The sequence below is a fragment of the Oncorhynchus nerka genome, linkage group LG19, assembly GCF_034236695.1.
Source record: "Oncorhynchus nerka isolate Pitt River linkage group LG19, Oner_Uvic_2.0, whole genome shotgun sequence".
Taxonomy (NCBI): domain Eukaryota; kingdom Metazoa; phylum Chordata; class Actinopteri; order Salmoniformes; family Salmonidae; genus Oncorhynchus; species Oncorhynchus nerka.
The window spans coordinates 32,008,519-32,027,157 of NC_088414.1; the positions used below are offsets into that span (position 1 = coordinate 32,008,519).

An 18,639-nucleotide genomic window follows, 5' to 3' on the forward strand; every position below is an offset into this window, starting at 1 on the left:
ACAGCATGCCATGAAAACACAAAGTCAGTTCCATAATTTGAGTTTGAATTTGAATGGAAAAAGTCAAGAGGAAGCTGGATTGGATGTTGAATTGGAATATGAAGCGCAACCAGTTTATCATTAGTTTTTGTATATTATGCAGAGATGAGATATGTGACTCTCAGTCTACCAAAATGAGTCGGATTTTAATTAATGATATTTAACCATAACCTGTCCTTTGTTATACCATTCTCACTCCAAGTGGAACTAACTCCACCCTTACCAAAAAAAAAATATTTTTTAAACAGCAGTAAAAGTAGTCACTGCAGTCAAATGTGGCACAGTAATACACTACAAAATTACTGCAGTAAAAATATATATATATATTTTGGACACAGTATTTTCAGCATTCTGCAGTTATACTGCACTCTGAAAGCAATCTTTTTTCGTAGAGTAAAAGTGGATGGTGGTCTTGTAACCCTCCTGCTACCTAATGTTACCTTTGTAGCAAACCTGTAAAGAAATGTATTTGTACCTTTGTCTCCTTTATTTAAATTCTTACTGTTCTATACATCTATAACCCGTTATTCCCACAAGCTTCCTTCAGCTGTCAAACCTTTGACACTTCTGGGATGCAACCGGTCCAACATAGACAATGGGCCTGATCGGATAGCTGAGCTTCTGCTCTTTTCTGTCCATAAAAACAAATGGTCCCCTGCAGTCCTCTCCTTTTATGGTGACATTGTACAACCAATCACAAGAAAGGACACGGCTAGCCTACACTACAGCGCCATGGCTCGTCAGACTGGGGATCCTCAAGGAATGCATTTACGGCACACCCGAGAACAGTTGTCTCCACACCTCTCACTTCAGCGCATTTCCTTCTATTTCATTCTTTCTCTGTACATTTTTGTCTTTAACATCTGTCAAGGTTTTGCCTTGCCTGCATTTAGACAGGCAGCCCGATTTTATTTTATTTAACCTTAAACTAGGCAAGTCAGTTAAGAACAAATTCTTATTTACAATAACAGCCTACCGGGGAACAGTAGGTTAACTGCCTTGTTCAGGTGCAGAACGACAGATTTTGACCTTGTCAGCTCGGGGACTCGATCCAGCAACCTTTCGGTTACTGGCCCAACGCTCTAACCACTAGGCTCTGAAAGAGATCTGATGTGAAGACTTGATTTACATATAGCATCTACATCATTGTATTCATAAATGAGAATCAGTCTATTGAATTCCCAGCTATATTCTGATCAATTTTTTCCCCCATTAAGCTTCTATTGGAGTAAAGGGAGACCAGTAATAAAGCATCTATTTTACATTAACCTTGACATTATGAAATTGGTGACACGCAATGTGAAATGCAAACTAGATCTCCCCAGTCCTTATGAAAACACATCCAATAGATCCAATTCTATTGTGTATCCTACGGCACAACAGACAATTTCACAAAAGGCATGTTGAGCCATTTATTTGCAATATCTTAAACAAAACAATGTACATAGGTTGAAATGAGCAGGACTTGAAGATGGCATCAGTAGTTTTTACAGGTTGAGAATTAGACTGAGCATCATATTCAACAGCCCTTGGGGAATCGTCTTGAAGACTGCTTCTACTTTACAGCAAAAAGTGTTTCTCTAAGCACTGGGGGAAAACAAAAGTGCTACTGGGAACTATAAAAAAGGTAAAATCTTCATAATTTCATTTGCATGATACGAGAAGTGTAACAGTTGTGAAATCAAAAAAACAGTGTCCATAATAACCAGTCTGGAAGCCTATTCTGTATATTTAAACACATCTTATGCAAACAGAGTCAAAAAATAAACAGTGCAACTGTCATTTTCTGAAGTACTCCTGACGACAAGGGAGAGTTCCATTGGGGGACCATGTCCAGGACAAAGACGCAACCCAAGGCCAAGGGGGAAAGGGTGTGTAACCCTGAACTGTGCCCTTGGTCCCTCTAGTTTGATCACCAGCGGCGATAATTAGACCCTCTGTTGGGGGGGGGTACATGTTGACGCATCGTCGGCATGTTACGGTATTTGGACAGGATGCTCTGGCTCTTCCTGAACACTGGCCTTTGAGAGAAAGGACGTGGCACAAAGCCTCCCTACAGAGGGGGGAAAGAAATTCAACAAACACCGGTCAGAAATGCAGTTTCAGTGACCTACAGCTTCATCCCCGTGATATTACTACCTCCATTTTCAAAAGGCCAAGAGGCACATGAACACAGTCAGTGGGCTAAGACAAGTCCTACTGGCCACAAGTTATAATAGGAGCTGCTCACAAATGCAACATACCATGAGTGGCTTCCTAAAGGGACCAGGCGGTTCAGGGCCTGGTCTTCTCTGAGGAGGAGGACCTGGTTTGCGATTTGGGCTAGTGGGACGGAAGCTCGATCTCTGTGGGACATACGAGTAAAGGATGTGCATACATGGTGGAATGGGAGTTTATCGAGAAATATAATTGCGCAGGGGTTGCCAAAATGTATGGGAGGCAACATTCGACATATTGTATCCCTGGGCGGCCTACTCATTACAGTAAACACGTTCCCACTCCCAAGACTGAAGCTATGAACACTCAGCTTTCAAAGAACCCAGCCATCAGGAAGTTCTCACCGGTGGTCCTGGTTTCCTGAAGGGTCTTTCAGGTCTGTGGTTCTCCTGTGGCACGTTCGTTGGCCTAAAATAACAAGGAAAAGGTGAATTATCTGACTAAATAACCTTGAATGAAACTAGTTATTGGTGTGAAGCCACACCCATCGTGTGACACATCATTATAAAATACCCATAACCACTAGGCACCAAGATTTAAACAAATCAAATGGTTATATTCCATGCAATACAATCATAAGAGTCACTTCACATCAAACCTTTTATATTGATTCTCATATTGGTGGATTACCTTTCCGCATATCTCCGGTCTCTTGGTGAAGGGGAAGGGCTGGAGTCATGAATTTTAGAGAAGCGTTCATTCAGCGTAAGTTGTTCATCTGAATTGTAATAGCGCTCTGAAAAGTCAGGAGTTGAGTGAGTAAGAGGTATTCTCATAATGAATCATATTAAATTCACCAAGAGACATTGCATTCCCACAAAATGAGACCAAACCAAATCAGGGGCCACTTGCCAGTTTTGTTTTTTGGTGTCCTACTTCTATCCCTTGGGGGGCTGTCCTTTGAGCTTGAGTTAGTCCCAGGTGCCTGCCACTGGGACACAACGACTAGGTCACGAGCCAGCCTTTTGTCTATAGAGGAAGGGCTGGAGCGGGACCAGCCAAGACAGAGAATTACAAGTGATGAGCATCCCATCAGTGGAGCCTGTGAGGCCAGGTTAGGTAAGCAGCGGAGCAGAACATTACTACTACTAGCATCATCTTTAGATGTTGCCCTGTAAGTGAAAATTACATCAGTCTAAATAATGCCCTGGAAAATGTAAATGATTTTATTCTGTAGAACAAAAACATGTAATCTCAAAAAATGGACCGACATGGAAAGACAAACAGAAAGGACAGCGTTCTGTTGGAAAAGCTAAATTCACATAATTACTCAGGAAAGACCATTGGTCTACATGTGGAATAAAAAAACGGATAAAAGCTGATCATCACTCAGGTACTTACAAAGAGCACGTAATGTCCATGTTTTCTTAACGTTGTATTGTCACTGAACCCCGAATCCACCTGACATCCCAGTAGCGCTGCTCACAAATTCACAATGAAAATTGACACGCATGAATGGAAAAGTGTTTGCCGAAAGCTCTGAGGAACTGGTCTCTTGCTATCCAGATTTTCACTTGAAGCTGGACTCGAAAGGCTGTCAATTCTCTCCACTTACTATTGAAATAATGATGAAAAAGGGAGATGAGCGTCTAATCTGTTCAACCAAATGGTCCATCTATCCATGATTTCCCTGTTGATCTTTAGTTCATCCTTACTAGTCTTCGTTAAGGTCAGTCTCAGCTTCCAAATCTAAACTCCTCTTCAAACCCTGGGCATTCAATTTCAAAGGGGGATTATCTTGTAATCTTGCATCCTGTCTGGTGAAAGTAGTGTGAGGAATTCAGCTCGAGGTGGTCAGTGTTCCACTTGTACATCTTCAGTCAAAACTTAGTACGCTTGAATAAACAAGCCATACAGAGCAATTGTTGTAACGCAGCTTGCACTTTGTATGAATGGAATCCATTGTTTGCTTGTAAACATTCCAATTGTTGTACTTGTAAGGCTGCCATCCTCTGCAAAACTTGCAGTGTAGAGATTAGATCCACTGCGTAGTGTAGAGAACTGTAGTCCACTGCTAATGTTCTGTATAGACACAGATTTGATGTATTCTTGCATGCAGAAAAAGTCCACTGTTCACTGGCCTAGCCAGATGAAGTTCAGTGTGCTGTTAATGTACAGAGGTGTGGTCCATTATCTCTTCAGTCGTCAGTTTGCTTCTTGAAGGTCAAATTGTTCATTTGGGGAGTAATTCATCATTTTTTTTAGATAGAGTCAACTGCACGTCTGCATTCTGTGTCTAAGAATTAAAAGTAGTATTGTATGATCTATGTATTATCACAGCGTAAGGTCCCAATTGTCTCAGTTGGTAGCGTGTGGCACTTGGCCAGGGTTGTGGGTTTAGTTCCCATGGGGGACCAGTATGAAAAAGTATGAGAATTGATGCACTCACTACTGTAAAATCACTGGATAGTGGTCTGCCAAATTATTCAAATGTTTTTTTGTTGTTTAAAAAATAAATAATGAATGGCATCGTCCTCTCCTCTTGCCGCTTGTCCCGTTGTTGCCAGTGGTAGTATCATGCATTTTCCCCAAAGTTCCTCAAGACATCATCTTCATGGAAGCTGGTGCATATTCATTTGCCATTTGAATGTTATTGCTCAAACTGACAGATTGTGTAACCCGAACCAGTATGACAGCTTCCAGTTTCAGAGCCTTCTATCTGGTGATCAACATAAATCTCCTCCTTTCCTATGAGTCATGCATGTTGGTGTGAAACGACTGTGGCATTTCAGCTGATTTAAAGGGAATGTCCTCAGTTCTCTTATTAGCAGTCCTCTTCATGTATGAACTGTTCTTTTGAACTTCTGTTGTGTCTGGCATCGTGAGAATGTTTCTTCAACTTTTCCACTTGGTCAGAGAAGAGCACCTCTAGAAGCTCCTCAGCGCACCTCTAGCTTCAGACCCCAATAGCACCACAGAGGGACAGGTCTCGCAAAACACAGAGATTTTCTAGTATCTTTCAATGACATTGTATCGAATAGGCAGATATTAATTCAACTTTGAATGACTGGCGCCCAGAACAATCCCTTGTTGTGAATTATTTTGTACACTGCCAGCACACTTGAAAGTGCAACCCCAGAGGTCTTTGGATATTTGATTTCAAAACTTAACTGATACAGGACATCACTGTAACTCCATTTCCTCCATCACAGGAAAATGGCTGTAAGTTGGCATTCCCTTCATATTCAGATATCTTTGAAGATTGACCTTCTAAACATCATCACGCCCCTGCTCCCAGAGTGAGAAGGAAGATACCGTACCTGTGTGTGCTCAAGGCTCGCTGAGAGTCCACTTGTTCCTTCTGTGACTCTGAGTCCCTGGAAGACTTGGTTGAATTGGCTTCTGGGTTGGGGGGTGATTGATGGGGCATCGGCCTCTTCCTCAGTGGGCCAGCGTTTGCTTGGAAACGCTCCCTCCGAAGAGCAAACTTGGATGGCGCAGTTCCCCTGGACGTATGAGGCCCTTCCTCTTCATGGATCTCTGCTCCTTGGGGCTGAGGTGGAGGTACTTTGAGCCTCATCACCGACTCTGCTCTCATTTTACGCCCCTTCAGCAAACGACTCTTGTCCCTGAATGACAAGGGACGGCCGCCAAATCCCCTAGGGGTGTTGAAGTAATGTGGAATCTCTCTGCGAGGGCGCTTTGGGTGACCATGCTCCACATCAGGGCCTGCAGGAGGGATCCCACGCTCCTGGAACTTCCTCTTGTGTGGTGGTCCACTTGGCCTTGCCTGAGGGCTGTTCTCTTGGAAAGAGGAGGACGACCAACCTCCTTTCCATGTGGTGGATCTGTGGGGAGGGTGGTGAGGGCTGCCTTCCTGTGCCCACTCAGCGCTGCGGCGTCCGCTGCCCTCCCGCTCCCTTCCCACCACTCCATGCTGCTGCCTGGGATCTCGCTCAGCAGACCACCTGCACATCCATCACAAACAATACAAAAAATGATTACATTGGAAGATCCATTATCGTGCGAAGTGGGAAACGGAGGTTTAGCTTTCCTTTATGCTGCCCCTTCACCATTCTGCCATGATACAGGTAGGAGAGTAAAACCTTCAGAGAGCATATACTTTCCAGTGGCAGGTGACTAGTAGTGTAATAACATCAGATCACTGCATTTTACTGTTTATCAGCATTGTAATACTGAACGATAATTTTGACCTCTGACGCAGAGGACTACGTGAGTTTACACTTTTCCCCTCCATTTATATTACCCAGCCCATACTGTATCTTCACTCCTGTACCTCTCTGGATAAGGACCTCTGCCATGAAAATCCCGTGGATTTCTCTGGGGGGAGCCAGAGGGCCCACGTTCACCATTGTGTGGTCGGGGAATGGGCCCTGGCCCATTCCAGCGCATCCCCCCGCGACCTGGGCGCTCAAACTGCCTCTCCCTGGGACTATAAGGCGGCCGGACACCCCAGTTCCTGTCCTCTTCGTGAGACGGACTTGGGCGCTTGTGAGGGCCCCTGAAGGAACTGTGGGGGGACTGTGAGGGTTGTGGCCTCCTGTCAGGAGGTTGGTTATGATAATGGCGTGGTGAGGGGGATCTGTAACCTGAGTGGTTTCCATGGATAAGTGCACCCCTCTGGCCCTGGGGCCCTTGTCCAGGAGTATGCGGGGAGGACCTATGCTGAGCTGGGGGGGGACGGTTTGGCCCGGAAGGAGAAGGCCTCCGGTGGCCATGATGGGGCTCCGTTTGGGAGGGGTATGTGTTGAAGGAATCCTGGTTTTGGGACCTCCACTGATTGAAAGGTCGCTCCCTCTGTTCTCCCATCAGTGGGGGCCTCCGTTCTCCCATCAGTGGGGGTCTCCGTTCTCCCATCAGTGGGGGTCTCCGTTCTCCCATCAGTGGGGGCCTTTTGGCAAAGTGAGCACGTCCTCTGCCTCTGGAATCTCTCCAGCTTGGAGGGACCTTTCCTGAGTGGCCCCGGAATCCTCTCTGACTCCTGGGGTGGGGGCTGTAATTCTCTTCATGTGGCATGTTGTAGCCATCAGAGTAGGGCCTGTTGAATAACAAAACAAAGTCTTGAAGAAACTTGAAACACCCACACAATTCATGTTATTTATATCATTAGCCATATCTAATCTACACAAGTAAAATAGACTAAAATCCAAATTAATTGACATCTCCAATTATTAATTAGTATACACTGCCCCTTTTGTTGTAACTCTGCACATACCTGGGTTTGAACCGAGGAGGTCCGGAGTAAGGTCTGACCATCTTTGGGATACACTGAATAATCTGCAGACAATAAATAACGTTTTTGCATTGACAGAGGTGCCAGTTAGTGGTAAAAATATGCCTAACTAGCTAGCCGATTTTGCGAAACTATAGCTAGTTAGCTACTGACGTGACACACACGACCCGTGCGGCCATTTTAAAAGGGCACATGTTAGCCGGTAGCTTGTTAGCTAGTTAACGTTAGCTACCCCGGGTTGTCAGAACTGTGCGAATAATATATCCATCTAATTAGCTAGTTACAGCTGTAAGGTTATGTAACAGTTGCTATAAAAAGTAGTTCGTCATCTGATAAAAATTTAGATCTACGAGTGGGGGGAAATGTGGGATGATGTTATGACTAAACGCAGTGTACCAAACAACTTCCACTACAGTAGGCCATATTATATCAGTAACGTTATATTTTGATATCGTCTCGCAAAACAAGTCCACCTAGCTAACTAAGTCAACTAACATTAGTTGGCTCGCGTTAATAAACAAACGTTGCGGTTTACATGATTAAATAGCCATCTGTTATTGAATATAATTTAAGAGGCCAGTGTTACACTGTACGTTCTCGCTAGCTAAACTAGCTACCAGCTAGCGACGTCTCTTTAAAGTTGATTTGCATACCACCACGTAAAACTAGTTGTTTGTAATGGGACATTTTAATAGTAATTTACCTTTCAATTTTGTAACCGACACTAAACGCCTTCGTTCTTCTACAGTCAGATCCGTCGAAACGAAAATACTGTACTAAAGTTAAATGACATAGAAATGTGCAACAACAAAAAAAGATTTGGTGGAGGGTGTGCCGCTGCAAATCTTATTATACCCAGCCAAATATTTGTATAACTAACCCTCAGTGCTGCAAACGCTTGAGGCACAGTTAGAACAATGAGACATATTTCACCAGATGTGAAGCAATCCGCTTGGCGTTTACACTCACTACAGAAGATGGAACGAGATGAATTTTGGCCGACGTCCTGCTAATCATCTCGTCGATTAAACATCTGATCTCAATACAGTTTTCAGTTCCCAAAACAGAGTGGACTAATTTTTGTCAAATGTACCATTTGCCAAAGGAAAAAAACGAATTGCGTTGTATAGGAGTGCAAAGGCGAATTGAGTTATTGCACACGCGCACTTCAGAGTAGGCGTCCCCTAACGGAAAGACTCCAATAGAATCTCGCTAAATTGTGATTAGCACTGCCAACCTCCTTTCTTGTTCCGCCCACTCTTACTCACTTGTTCCCATTTGAAACGATGTGTTGTGGTTTATCTTGGTTTAATTATTAACATCTTTGCGTAAACGGTCACTCAGAAACTTTCTTCTTCTATGGTGTTATGGCGGTCCTATAGAAAAAATATCCATTGTAGTAAAAAAGTGGGAAAGCTGACATCATACAAAATACACACATAAAAAAAAATCCATTCTATACCTTCTGTCACCTTCCAATTCAAGTCACTTTTATCTTATTTTAGTTAACCTTTATTTACCTAGGCAAGTCAGTTCAGAACAAATTCTTATTTATGATGGCCTACCAAAAGGCCTCCTGCGGGGACAGGGGGACGGATTTATAAAATAAAAAAAATAGGACAAAACACACATCACAACAAAAGAGACACCACAACAGTACATAAAGAGAGACGTATTATAACAACATAGCATGACAACAACACATGACAACACAGCATGATAGCAACACAATATGACAACAACATGGTAGCAACACAACATGGCAGCACCACAACATGGTATAAACATTATTGGACACAGACAACAGCCCAAAGGGCAAGAAGGTAGAGACAACAATACATCACATGAAGCAGCCACAACTGTGAGTAAGAGTGTCCATGATTGAGTCTTTGAACAAAGAGATGGAGATAAAACCGTCCAGTTTGAGTGTTTTTTGCAGCTCGTTCCAGTTGCTAGCTGCAGCGAACTGTAAAGAGGAGCGACCCAAGGATGTTTGTGCTTTGGGGACCTTTAACAGAATGTGACTGGCAGAATGGGTGTTGTATGTGGAGGAAGATGGCTGCAGTAGGTTTCTCAGAAACGGAGTAGTGAGGCCTAAGAGGGGTTTATAAATAAGCATCATCCAGTGGGTCTTGCAACAGGTATACAGAGATGTTTACAGAGGAGTATAGAGTGCAGTGATGTGTCCTATAAGGAGCAGTGGTGGCAGATCTGATGGCCGAATGGTAAAGAACATCTAGCCGCTCGAGAGCACCCTTACCTGCAGATCTATAAATTACGTCTCCAAAATCTAGCTTGGGTAGGATGGTCATCTGAATCAGGGTTAGTTTGGCAGCTGGAGTGAAAGAGGAGCGATTACGATAGAGGAAACCAAGTGTAGATTTAACCATAGCCTGCAGCTTTGATATGTGCTGAGAGAAGGACAGTCTAGCCATACTCCCAAGTACTTGCTCTAAACCCTCAGAGGTCGTAATCACACAGGTGGGGAGAGTGGCATTCCTCTTACCAAACCACATGGCCCTTGTTTTGAAGGTGCTAAGAGCAAAGTTAAGGGAAGAGAAAGCTGGTTGGACACTAAGAAAGCTTTGTTGTATAGTGTTTAACACAACACCCGGGGAGGGGCCAGCTGAGTATAAGACTGCATCATCTGCATATAAATGGATGAGAGAGCTTCCTACTGCCTGAGCTATGTTGTTGATGTAAATTGAGAAGAGCATGGGGCCTAGGATTTAGCCTTGGCGTACTCCCTTGGTGACAGGCAGTGGCTGAGACAGCAGATTTTCTGGCTTTATACACTGCACTCTTTGAGAGAGGTAGTTAGCAAACTAGGCTAAAGGCCCCTCAGAGATACCAAAACTCCTTAGCAGGCCCACATGAATGGAATGGTCTACAGTATCAAAAGCTTTGTCCAAGTCAATAAAAATGGCAGCACACCATTGCTTAGAATCAAGTGTAATGGTGACATAATTTAGGACCTTTAAGGTTGCAGTGACACATCCATAACCTAAGAGGAAACCAGATTTCATACCAGAGAGAATACTATAGACAATAAGAAAGGCAGTCAGTTGATTTTTGACAAGTTTTTTTCCAACACTTTTGATAAACAGGGTAAAATAGAAATTGGCCAATAACAGTTAGGATCAGCTTGATCTCCCCCTTTAAATAAAGGACGCACCGTGGCTGCCTTCCAAGCAATGGGAACCTCTCCAGAGAGGAGAGACTGGTTAAAAAGGTCAGATATAGGATTGGTGATGATAGGGGAAGCAACTATAAAGAAGAAAGGGTCTAAACCATCTGACCCAGATGTTTTTTTGGGGTCAAGTTTAAGGAGCTCCTTTAGCACCTCGGACTCAGTGACCACCTGCAGGGAGAAACTTTGTAGCGGGGCAGGGGAAAAGAGGGAGGAGCATCTGGGCTAGTCGCATTAGAAAGGTGGGATATGAGGAAATGTTGGACGGGCAAGGAGGCATGGCTGAGTCAAATAGGAATCCTGGCTTAATGAAGTGGTGATTACAGCTCAGTCATGTGCTCCTTGTCAGTAACAACCACATCATCAACATTAAGGGACATGGGCAGAACGTCTCCTTAAAGTAACTAACCTTGGCCTTCCAGATAGCATGAGTGCACTTATATCTTATTTGCCTGAACGAGAGCCAGTCAGCCTGAGTATGCGTGTGCCGAGCCTTTCACCAAATTTAATTCTTGAGGTGAAGTAACTCTGCCAGATCACGGTCGAATCAGGGGCTGAACCTGTTATTAATTCTCATTTTCTTTATGGGTGGCGTTTAACAATACCACTGAAAATATTAAAAAAGGTCCTAAGCGTCTCCGACAGAGGGGATCAAGCTGATTCTATACCAATTAACAGGAGGTCAGGTCATGAAGGAAGGATTGCTCATGAAGGTTTTTTAGCAAGCGTTATTACAAATCAGGACAGGTCGTTTCACTGAACAAGCATTACGAACACAGGCTGTAAGATAGTGACCACTAAGGTCATTACAGAAAATACCAGACTGATACCTATCAGGATTATTTGTGAGGAGCGAAGATTATTTCACAATAATTTTTGCAATGCCTCAACTCTAAACTCGCTGAGTCCCAAAAAGCGATCTGCTGCACTCACAATAATTAAAATTTTCTCTGATTTCTTCATTGTTTTTGCTATGCAGTTTATGACCATTGCAATAAATTCTACAAAGTCCACCTTTTTCATGTAATATATCAGGATCCCTTGATTGCCGAGAAACATTCATTGGTGCAGTTCCAATTACCATTGAGTCTTCAACTCCACTCGCTCCTTCCACTCTTCTCACTGCCTCCAGATAGGAGACACGCTGGACAGCCCTTATTCTCGTCACCTCTGTCTCCTTCACCCTAACAGGGAAATCCGGGGACTCAGGCTCACGTTCACCACCACAGTTGCAACATGTAACCTCAGCTGGCATACAATATTATTCCCGTCTGCATACACTTGATACATGCCCAAATAATTTATGTTTATAACACTGGAGGGGCTTGTGCACAAAAGCATAGCTTTACATGAGAAGGGAGAGACTCAGAAAAAAACAATAATATAGACAAAGTGGGTTTTCTTATACCATCCACCATACAGGACATTTCTCCAAAAAGTACAATCTTTGTCCCCATGTGCAGTTGCAAACCATAGTCTGGCTTTTTTATGGCGGTTTTGGAGCAGTGGCTTCTTCCTTGCTGAGCGGCCTTTCAGGTTATGTCGATATAGAGCTTGTTTTACTGTGGATATAGATACTTTGTACCTGTTTCCTCCAGCATCTTCACAAGGGCCTTTGCTGTTGTTCTGGGATTGATTTTCACTTTTCGCACCGAAGTATGTTCATCTCTAGGAGACAGAACGCATCTTCTTCCTGAGCATTATGATGGCTGCGTGGTCCCATGGTGTTTATACTTGCGTACTATTGTTTGTACAGATGAACTTGGTACCTTCGGGCATTTGGAAATTGCTCCCAAGGATGAACCAGACTTGTGGAGGTCGACAATTTCTTTTCTGAGGTCTTAGCTGATTTCTTAGATTTTTTATTTTTATTTTCCCATGATGTCAAGCAAAGTGGCACTGAGTTTGAAGGTAGGCCTTGAAATACATCCACAGGTAAACCTCCAATTGACACAAATTATGTCAATTAGCCTATCAGAAGCTTCTAAAGCCATGACATAATTTTCTGGAATTTTCCAAGCTGTTTAAAGGCACAGTCAACTTAGTGTATGTAACATTTGACCCCCTTGTGTCGTGCACAAAGTAAATATCCTAACTGACTTGCCCAAACTATAGTTTGTTAACAAGAAATTAGTGGAGTGGTTGAACAATTTGTTTTAATGACCTAAGTGTAGGTAAACTTCCGACTTCAACTTTAAGTGTTCAGACTGCTGAGACTTGAAATTGAGCTCAGTTGCATCCTGTTTCCATTGATCATCATTATGATGTTTCTACAACTTGATTGGAGTCCCCCTTTCAGTAAATTCAATTGATTGGACATGATTTGGAAAAGCACATACCTGTCTATATAAGCTCGAACATTTGACAGTACATGTCAGAGCAAAAACCAAGCCATGAGATTGAAGGAATTGTCCATAGAGCTTTGAAACAGGATTGTGTCAAGGCACAGATCTGGGGAAGGGTACCCAAAATTTCTGCAGCATTAAAGGTCCCCAAGAATACAGTGGCCTCCATCATTCTTAAATGGAAGATGTTTTGAACCACCAAGACTAGAGTTGGCTGCCCGGCCAAACTGAGCAATCAGGGGGAGAAGGGCCTTGGTCAGGGAGATGACAAAGAACCCAATGTTCACTCTGACAGAGCTCCAGAGTTCCTCTGTGGGGATGAGATAACCTTCCTGTTAGAGGAATTTATTTCCTATATGTTCAATTAAAACACTCGTTTCTAAGAATTTGTAAGATACTTATTTGCATAAAATGGACAGAGACCAGTCTCATAATTAATTAGTAGCGTTTATTTTCGAGAGCTCTCGTCATAATACAATGTACATTGGTTTATATACCTCACATTTCGTCGTAAATGTCTCTCCTCCTCTCAGATACAATGGCAATATAGTTCACAAGCCTTCCCACATGAACGGAGCAAAGTACAGAGAGATCCTTAATGAAAACCTGCTGCAGAGCGCTCAGGACCTTAGACTGTGGCGAAGGTTCACCTTCCAACAGGACAACGACCTTAAGCACACAGCCAAGACAACGCAGGAGTGGCTTCTGGACTGGTCTCTGAATTTAGTTGGGTGGTCCAGCCAGAGCTGGACTTGAACCCGATCAAACATCTCTGGAGAGGCCTGAAAATAGCTGTGCAGCAACGCTCCTCATCCAACCTGACAGAGCTTGAGAGGATCTGCAGAGAAGAATGGGAGAAACTCCCCAAATACAGGGGTGCCAAGCTTGTAGCGTCATACAAATCAAATCAAATGTTATTTGTCACATACACATGGTTAGCAGATGTTAATGCAAGTGTAGCGAAATGCTTATTCCTAAATGCTTTTACACAAGTGTAAAGGGATAAAGAATATGTACATAAAGATATATGAATGAGTGATGGTACAGAACGGCATAGGCAAGATGCAGTAGATGGTATCGAGTACAGTATATACATATGAGATGAGTAATGTAGGGTATGTCAACAAAGTGGCATAGTTTAAAGTGGCTAGTAATACATGTATTACATAAAGATACAGTAGATGATATAGAGTACAGTATATTCATATACGTACATATGAGATGAGTAATGTAGGGTATGTAAACATTATATTAAGTGGCATTGTTTAAAGTGGCTAGTGAAACATTTTTTCCATCAATTTCCATTATTAAACTGGCTGGAGTTGAGTCAGTATGTTGGCAGCAGCCACTCAATGTTAGTGGTGGCTGTTTAACAGTCTGATGGCCTTGAGATAGAAGCTGTTTTTCAGTCTCTCGGTCCCTGCTTTGATGCTTTGATGCACCTGTACTGACCTTGCCTTCTGGATGATAGCGGGGTGAACAGGCAGTGACTCGGGTGGTTGTTGTCCTTGAAGATCTTTATGGCCTTCCTGTGACATCGGGTGGTGTAGGTGTCCTGGAGGGCAGGTAGTTTGCCCCCGGTGATGCGTTGTGCAGACCTCACTACCCTCTGGAGATCCTTACGGTTGTGGGCGGAGCAGTTGCCGTACCAGGCGGTGATACAGCCTGACAGGATACTCTCCATTGTGCATCTGTAGAAGTTTGTGAGTGCTTTTGGTGACAAGCCAAATTTCTTCAGCCTCCTGAGGTTGAAGAGGCCGCGCGGCGCCTTCTTCACCACGCTGTCTGTGTGGGTGGACCAATTCAGTTTGTCCGTGATGTGTACGCAGAGGAACTTAAAACTTACTACCCTCTGGGATGGATGGGGGGTGCTCCCTCTGCTGTTTCCTGAAGTCCACAATCATCTCCTTTGTTTTGTTGACGTTGAGTGTGAGGTTATTTTCCTGACACCACACTCTGAGGGCCCTCACCTCCTCCCTGTAGGCCGTTTCGTCGTTGTTGGTAATCAAGCCTACCACTGTAGTGTCGTCCGCAAACTTGATGATTGAGTTGGAGGCGTGCATGGCCACGCAGTCGTGGGTGAACAGGGAGTACAGGAGAGGGTTCAGAACGCACCCTTGTGGGACCCCAGTGTTGAGGATCAGCAGGGTGGAGATGTTGTTACCTACCCTCACCACCTGGGGGCAGCAAGTCAGGAAGTCCAGTAACGAGTTGCACAGGGCGGGGTCGAGACCCAGAGTCTTGATGATGAGTTTGCAGGGTACTATGGTGTTAAATGCTGAGCTGTAGTCGATGAACAGCATTCTCACATAGGTATTCCTCTTGTCCAGATGGGTTAGGGCAGTGTGCAGTGTTGTTGCGATTGCGTCGTCTGTGGACCTATTGGGGTGGTAAGCAAATTGGAGTGGGTCTAGGGTGTCAGGTAGGGTGGAGTTGATATGGTCCTTGACTAGTCTCTCAATAAGGTGAACGCACCAATTTGTAAGTCGCTCTGGATAAGAGCGTCTGCTAAATGACTTAAATGTAAATGTAAATGTAAAGCACTTCATGATGACGGAAGTGAGTGCTACAGGGCGGTAGTTGTTTAGCTCAGTTACCTGAGATAATACCTAAGAAGACTCAAGGCTGTAATTGCTGACAAAGGTGCTTCAACAAAGTACTGAGTAAATGGTTTGAATACTTATGTAAATGTGATAATTAATTAAAAAATATATATATACACTACCAGTCAAACGTTTTAGAACACCTACTTGTTCAAGGGGTTTTCTTTATTTGTACTATGTTCTACATTGTAGAATAATATTGAGACATCAAAACTATGAAATAACACATATGGAATCATGTAGTAACCAAAAAAGTGTTAAACAAATTAAAATATATGTTATATTTGAGATTCTTCAAATAGTCACCCTTTGCCTCAATGAGAGCTTTGCACACTCTTGGCATTCTCTTAACCAGCTTCAACTGGAATGCTTTTCAACAGTCTTGAAGGAGTTCCCACATATGCTGAGCACTTGTTGGCTGCTTTTCCTTCACTCTGTTGTCCAACTTATCCCAAACCATCTCGATTTGGTTGATGTCGGGTGATTATGGAGGCCAGATCATTTGATGCAGCACTCAATCACTCTCCTTCTTGGTCAAATAGCCTGAAGTTGTGTTTGGTCATTGTCCTGTTGGAAAAAAAATGATAGTCCCACTAAGCCCAAACCAGATGGGATGGCGTATCACTGCAGAATGCTGTGGTAGCCATGCTGGTTAAGTGTGCCTTGAATTCTAAATAAATCACAGACAGTGTCACCAGCAAAGCACCCCCACACCCCCACACCCACCATACCAACTCCTCCTCCATGCTTTACGGTGGGAAATACACATGCAGAGATCATCCGTTCACCCACACCTTGTCTCACAAAGACACGGTGGTTGGAACCTGTTAGAATTATTATAAATAAATGAATAAACAATATCCCCTTTTCAAATAGAACTGTAACTAAGTAAACTTATACTCTGTTTTATTATATCTGATTAACAATATGAGTTCATAAGAAGGGATTGTGTGACACGGACAAGGAGTAATTAAAGTTAATGAACACCATTCCAACTAGGAAGAAACGAATGGGTTGTGGATTAAGTAAACAGATAAGGTAGTTAACCTATGGTTGAACCGACGAAACTGAGCTCTAGGGTTTTTAGATAAGGAAGTGAGTGCATTCCTAGGTTTTCTGTTAATTAGAACTGTCAGCTAAGTGGTGATCGATAATGTTGGTGGGTCAAAAGTTAATTCAGTTATGTTGTGTGACCTGTGAGTGTGTTAGTAAGTTAGAATGAACTATTAACCTCACTTTGTCCTGGTCGAGAGGAGGGGATTCTGTTAAGCAATGAAATGACGTCATGTTATTGCATATAAACTGTTGCTCGTGGTAACGTGGCAGCGCGCTACGAGAATAAATTCTGTTACCTATTATTGAAATGGCTGGTCTCCGTCTATTTTATGCAAACAAGAATCTTACAAATTCTCATAAAATAGATGAAGGGTTTTCAATTAATGAAAACACATTGGCATAATTAAATTACAGTAACAGAACCAAAAATGTCCAATTTGGACTCCAGACCAAAGGACAAATTTCCACCGGTCTAATGTCCGTTGTTCGTGTTTCTTGGCCCAAGCAAGTCTCTTCTTCTTATTGATGTCATTTTAGTAGTGGTTTCTGTGCAGCAAGTCAATCACAAAGGCCTGATTAACACAGTCTCCTCTGAACAGTTGATGTTGAGATGTGTCTGTTACTTGAACTCTGTGAAGCATTTATTTGGGCTGCAATTTCTGAGGCTGTTAACTCTAATGAACTTATCCTCTGCAGCAGAGGTAACTCTGGGTCTTCCATTCCTGTGGTGGTCCTCATGAGAGACAGTTTCATCACTGCGCTTGATGTTTTTTACGACTACAGTTCTTGAAATAATGATAGACTGTTGTTTCTCTTTCCTTATTTGAGCTGTTCTTTCCATAATATGGACTTGGTCTTTTACCAAATAGGGCTATCTTCTGTATACTACCCCTACCTTGTCACAACACAACTGATTGGCTCAAACGCTTTAAACTTCTTCAGGATTGGTGGGTCCCCCACAGGATGGTTGAGCTAACATAGGCTAATGCGATTAGCATGAGGTTGTAAGTAACAAGAACATTTCCCAGGACATAGACATATCTGATATTGGCAGAAAGCTTAAATTCTTGTTAATCTAACTGCACTGTCCAATTTACAGTAGCTATTACAGGGAAATAATACCGTGCTATTGTTTGAGGAGAGTGCACAGTTATGAACTTGAAAAGTTATTCATAACCCAATTAGTGTTTCCTTTCAAATGGTATCAAGAATATGCATATCCTTGCTTCAATGCCTGAGCTACAGGCAGTTAGATTTGGGTATGTCATTTTTGGCTAAAATTGAGGGGTGGATCCTTAAGCGGTTTTAAGAAGGAAAGAAATCCACAAGTGAACTTTTAACAAGGCACACCTGTTAATTGAAATACATTCCAGGTGATTACATCATGAGCTGGTTGAGAGAATTCCAGCGTGTGCAGAGTGTGCAAAGCTGTCATCAAGGCAAATGGTGGTTATTTGAAGAATCTCACATTTTGATTTGTTTCACACTTTTTTGGTTACTACATGATTCCATATGTGTTATTTCATAGTTTATGTCTTCACTATTATTCTACAATATAGAAAATAGTAAAAATAAAGAAAACCCCTTGAATGAGTAAGTGTTCTAAAACCTTTGACTGGTAGTGTACATTTGCAAAAATGTCAAAAAACCTGTTTTTGCTTTGTCATTATAGGGTATTGTGTGTAGATTGATGAGGGGGAAAAAACAATTTCATACATTTTAGAATAAGGCTGTAACGTAACAAAATGCGGAAAAAGTCAAGGGGTCTGAATACTTTCCAAATGCACTGTATATGGCTAAACCTTTCCACATAATTGGAATGAATAGCCCAACACCTAAAGTGCTATAGCCAATAGGATAAGAAAAAGTCAATCAGTTGGTAGAGGCATCGGGCTGTTTTCTAACAATTGATGAACAATTGATTGTAGGATGAAATTGGGTTGGTACACTGACTTTGTACAACATTTTTGCAGTGCAAACATTATTAGTTATTAT

The 18,639-nt window shown here is 42.8% G+C and overlaps 1 protein-coding gene across 4 annotated transcripts; it reads right to left on the reverse strand.

Moving 5' to 3' along the window:
- Positions 1-1,437: 1,437 nt before the first annotated feature.
- Positions 1,438-8,606, reverse strand: LOC115101411 (serine/arginine repetitive matrix protein 1-like). Of its 4 annotated transcripts, none has more exons than XM_029620877.2 (9): positions 8,420-8,606; positions 7,433-7,494; positions 6,494-7,255; positions 5,517-6,164; positions 3,109-3,239; positions 2,887-2,992; positions 2,601-2,664; positions 2,283-2,384; positions 1,438-2,092 (listed from the first exon to the last, which is right to left on the reverse strand). In XM_029620877.2, exons 1-9 carry the CDS (start codon positions 8,465-8,467, stop codon positions 1,952-1,954), a joined length of 2,064 nt encoding a protein of 687 aa, XP_029476737.1. In that variant the 5' UTR covers positions 8,468-8,606; the 3' UTR covers positions 1,438-1,951. The 4 variants fall into 4 exon arrangements, with proteins under 4 accessions (XP_029476737.1, XP_029476736.1, XP_029476739.1 ...); XM_029620876.2 differs by having other exon boundaries at positions 8,384-8,606; XM_029620879.2 differs by having other exon boundaries at positions 8,331-8,477.
- Positions 8,607-18,639: the final 10,033 nt, after the last annotated feature.

Coding starts and splice junctions, on each gene's coding strand:
- LOC115101411 (XM_029620876.2), bottom strand. CDS start 8,467: ATGATTAGCAGGACGTCGGCCAAAATTCATCTCGTTCCATCTTCTGTA. Junction 7,256..7,432: donor CCTCCTCGGTTCAAACCCAG/GTATGTGCAGAG, acceptor GTTATTCAACAG/GCCCTACTCTGATGGCTACA. Junction 6,165..6,493: donor AGAGGTCCTTATCCAGAGAG/GTACAGGAGTGA, acceptor ATGGATGTGCAG/GTGGTCTGCTGAGCGAGATC.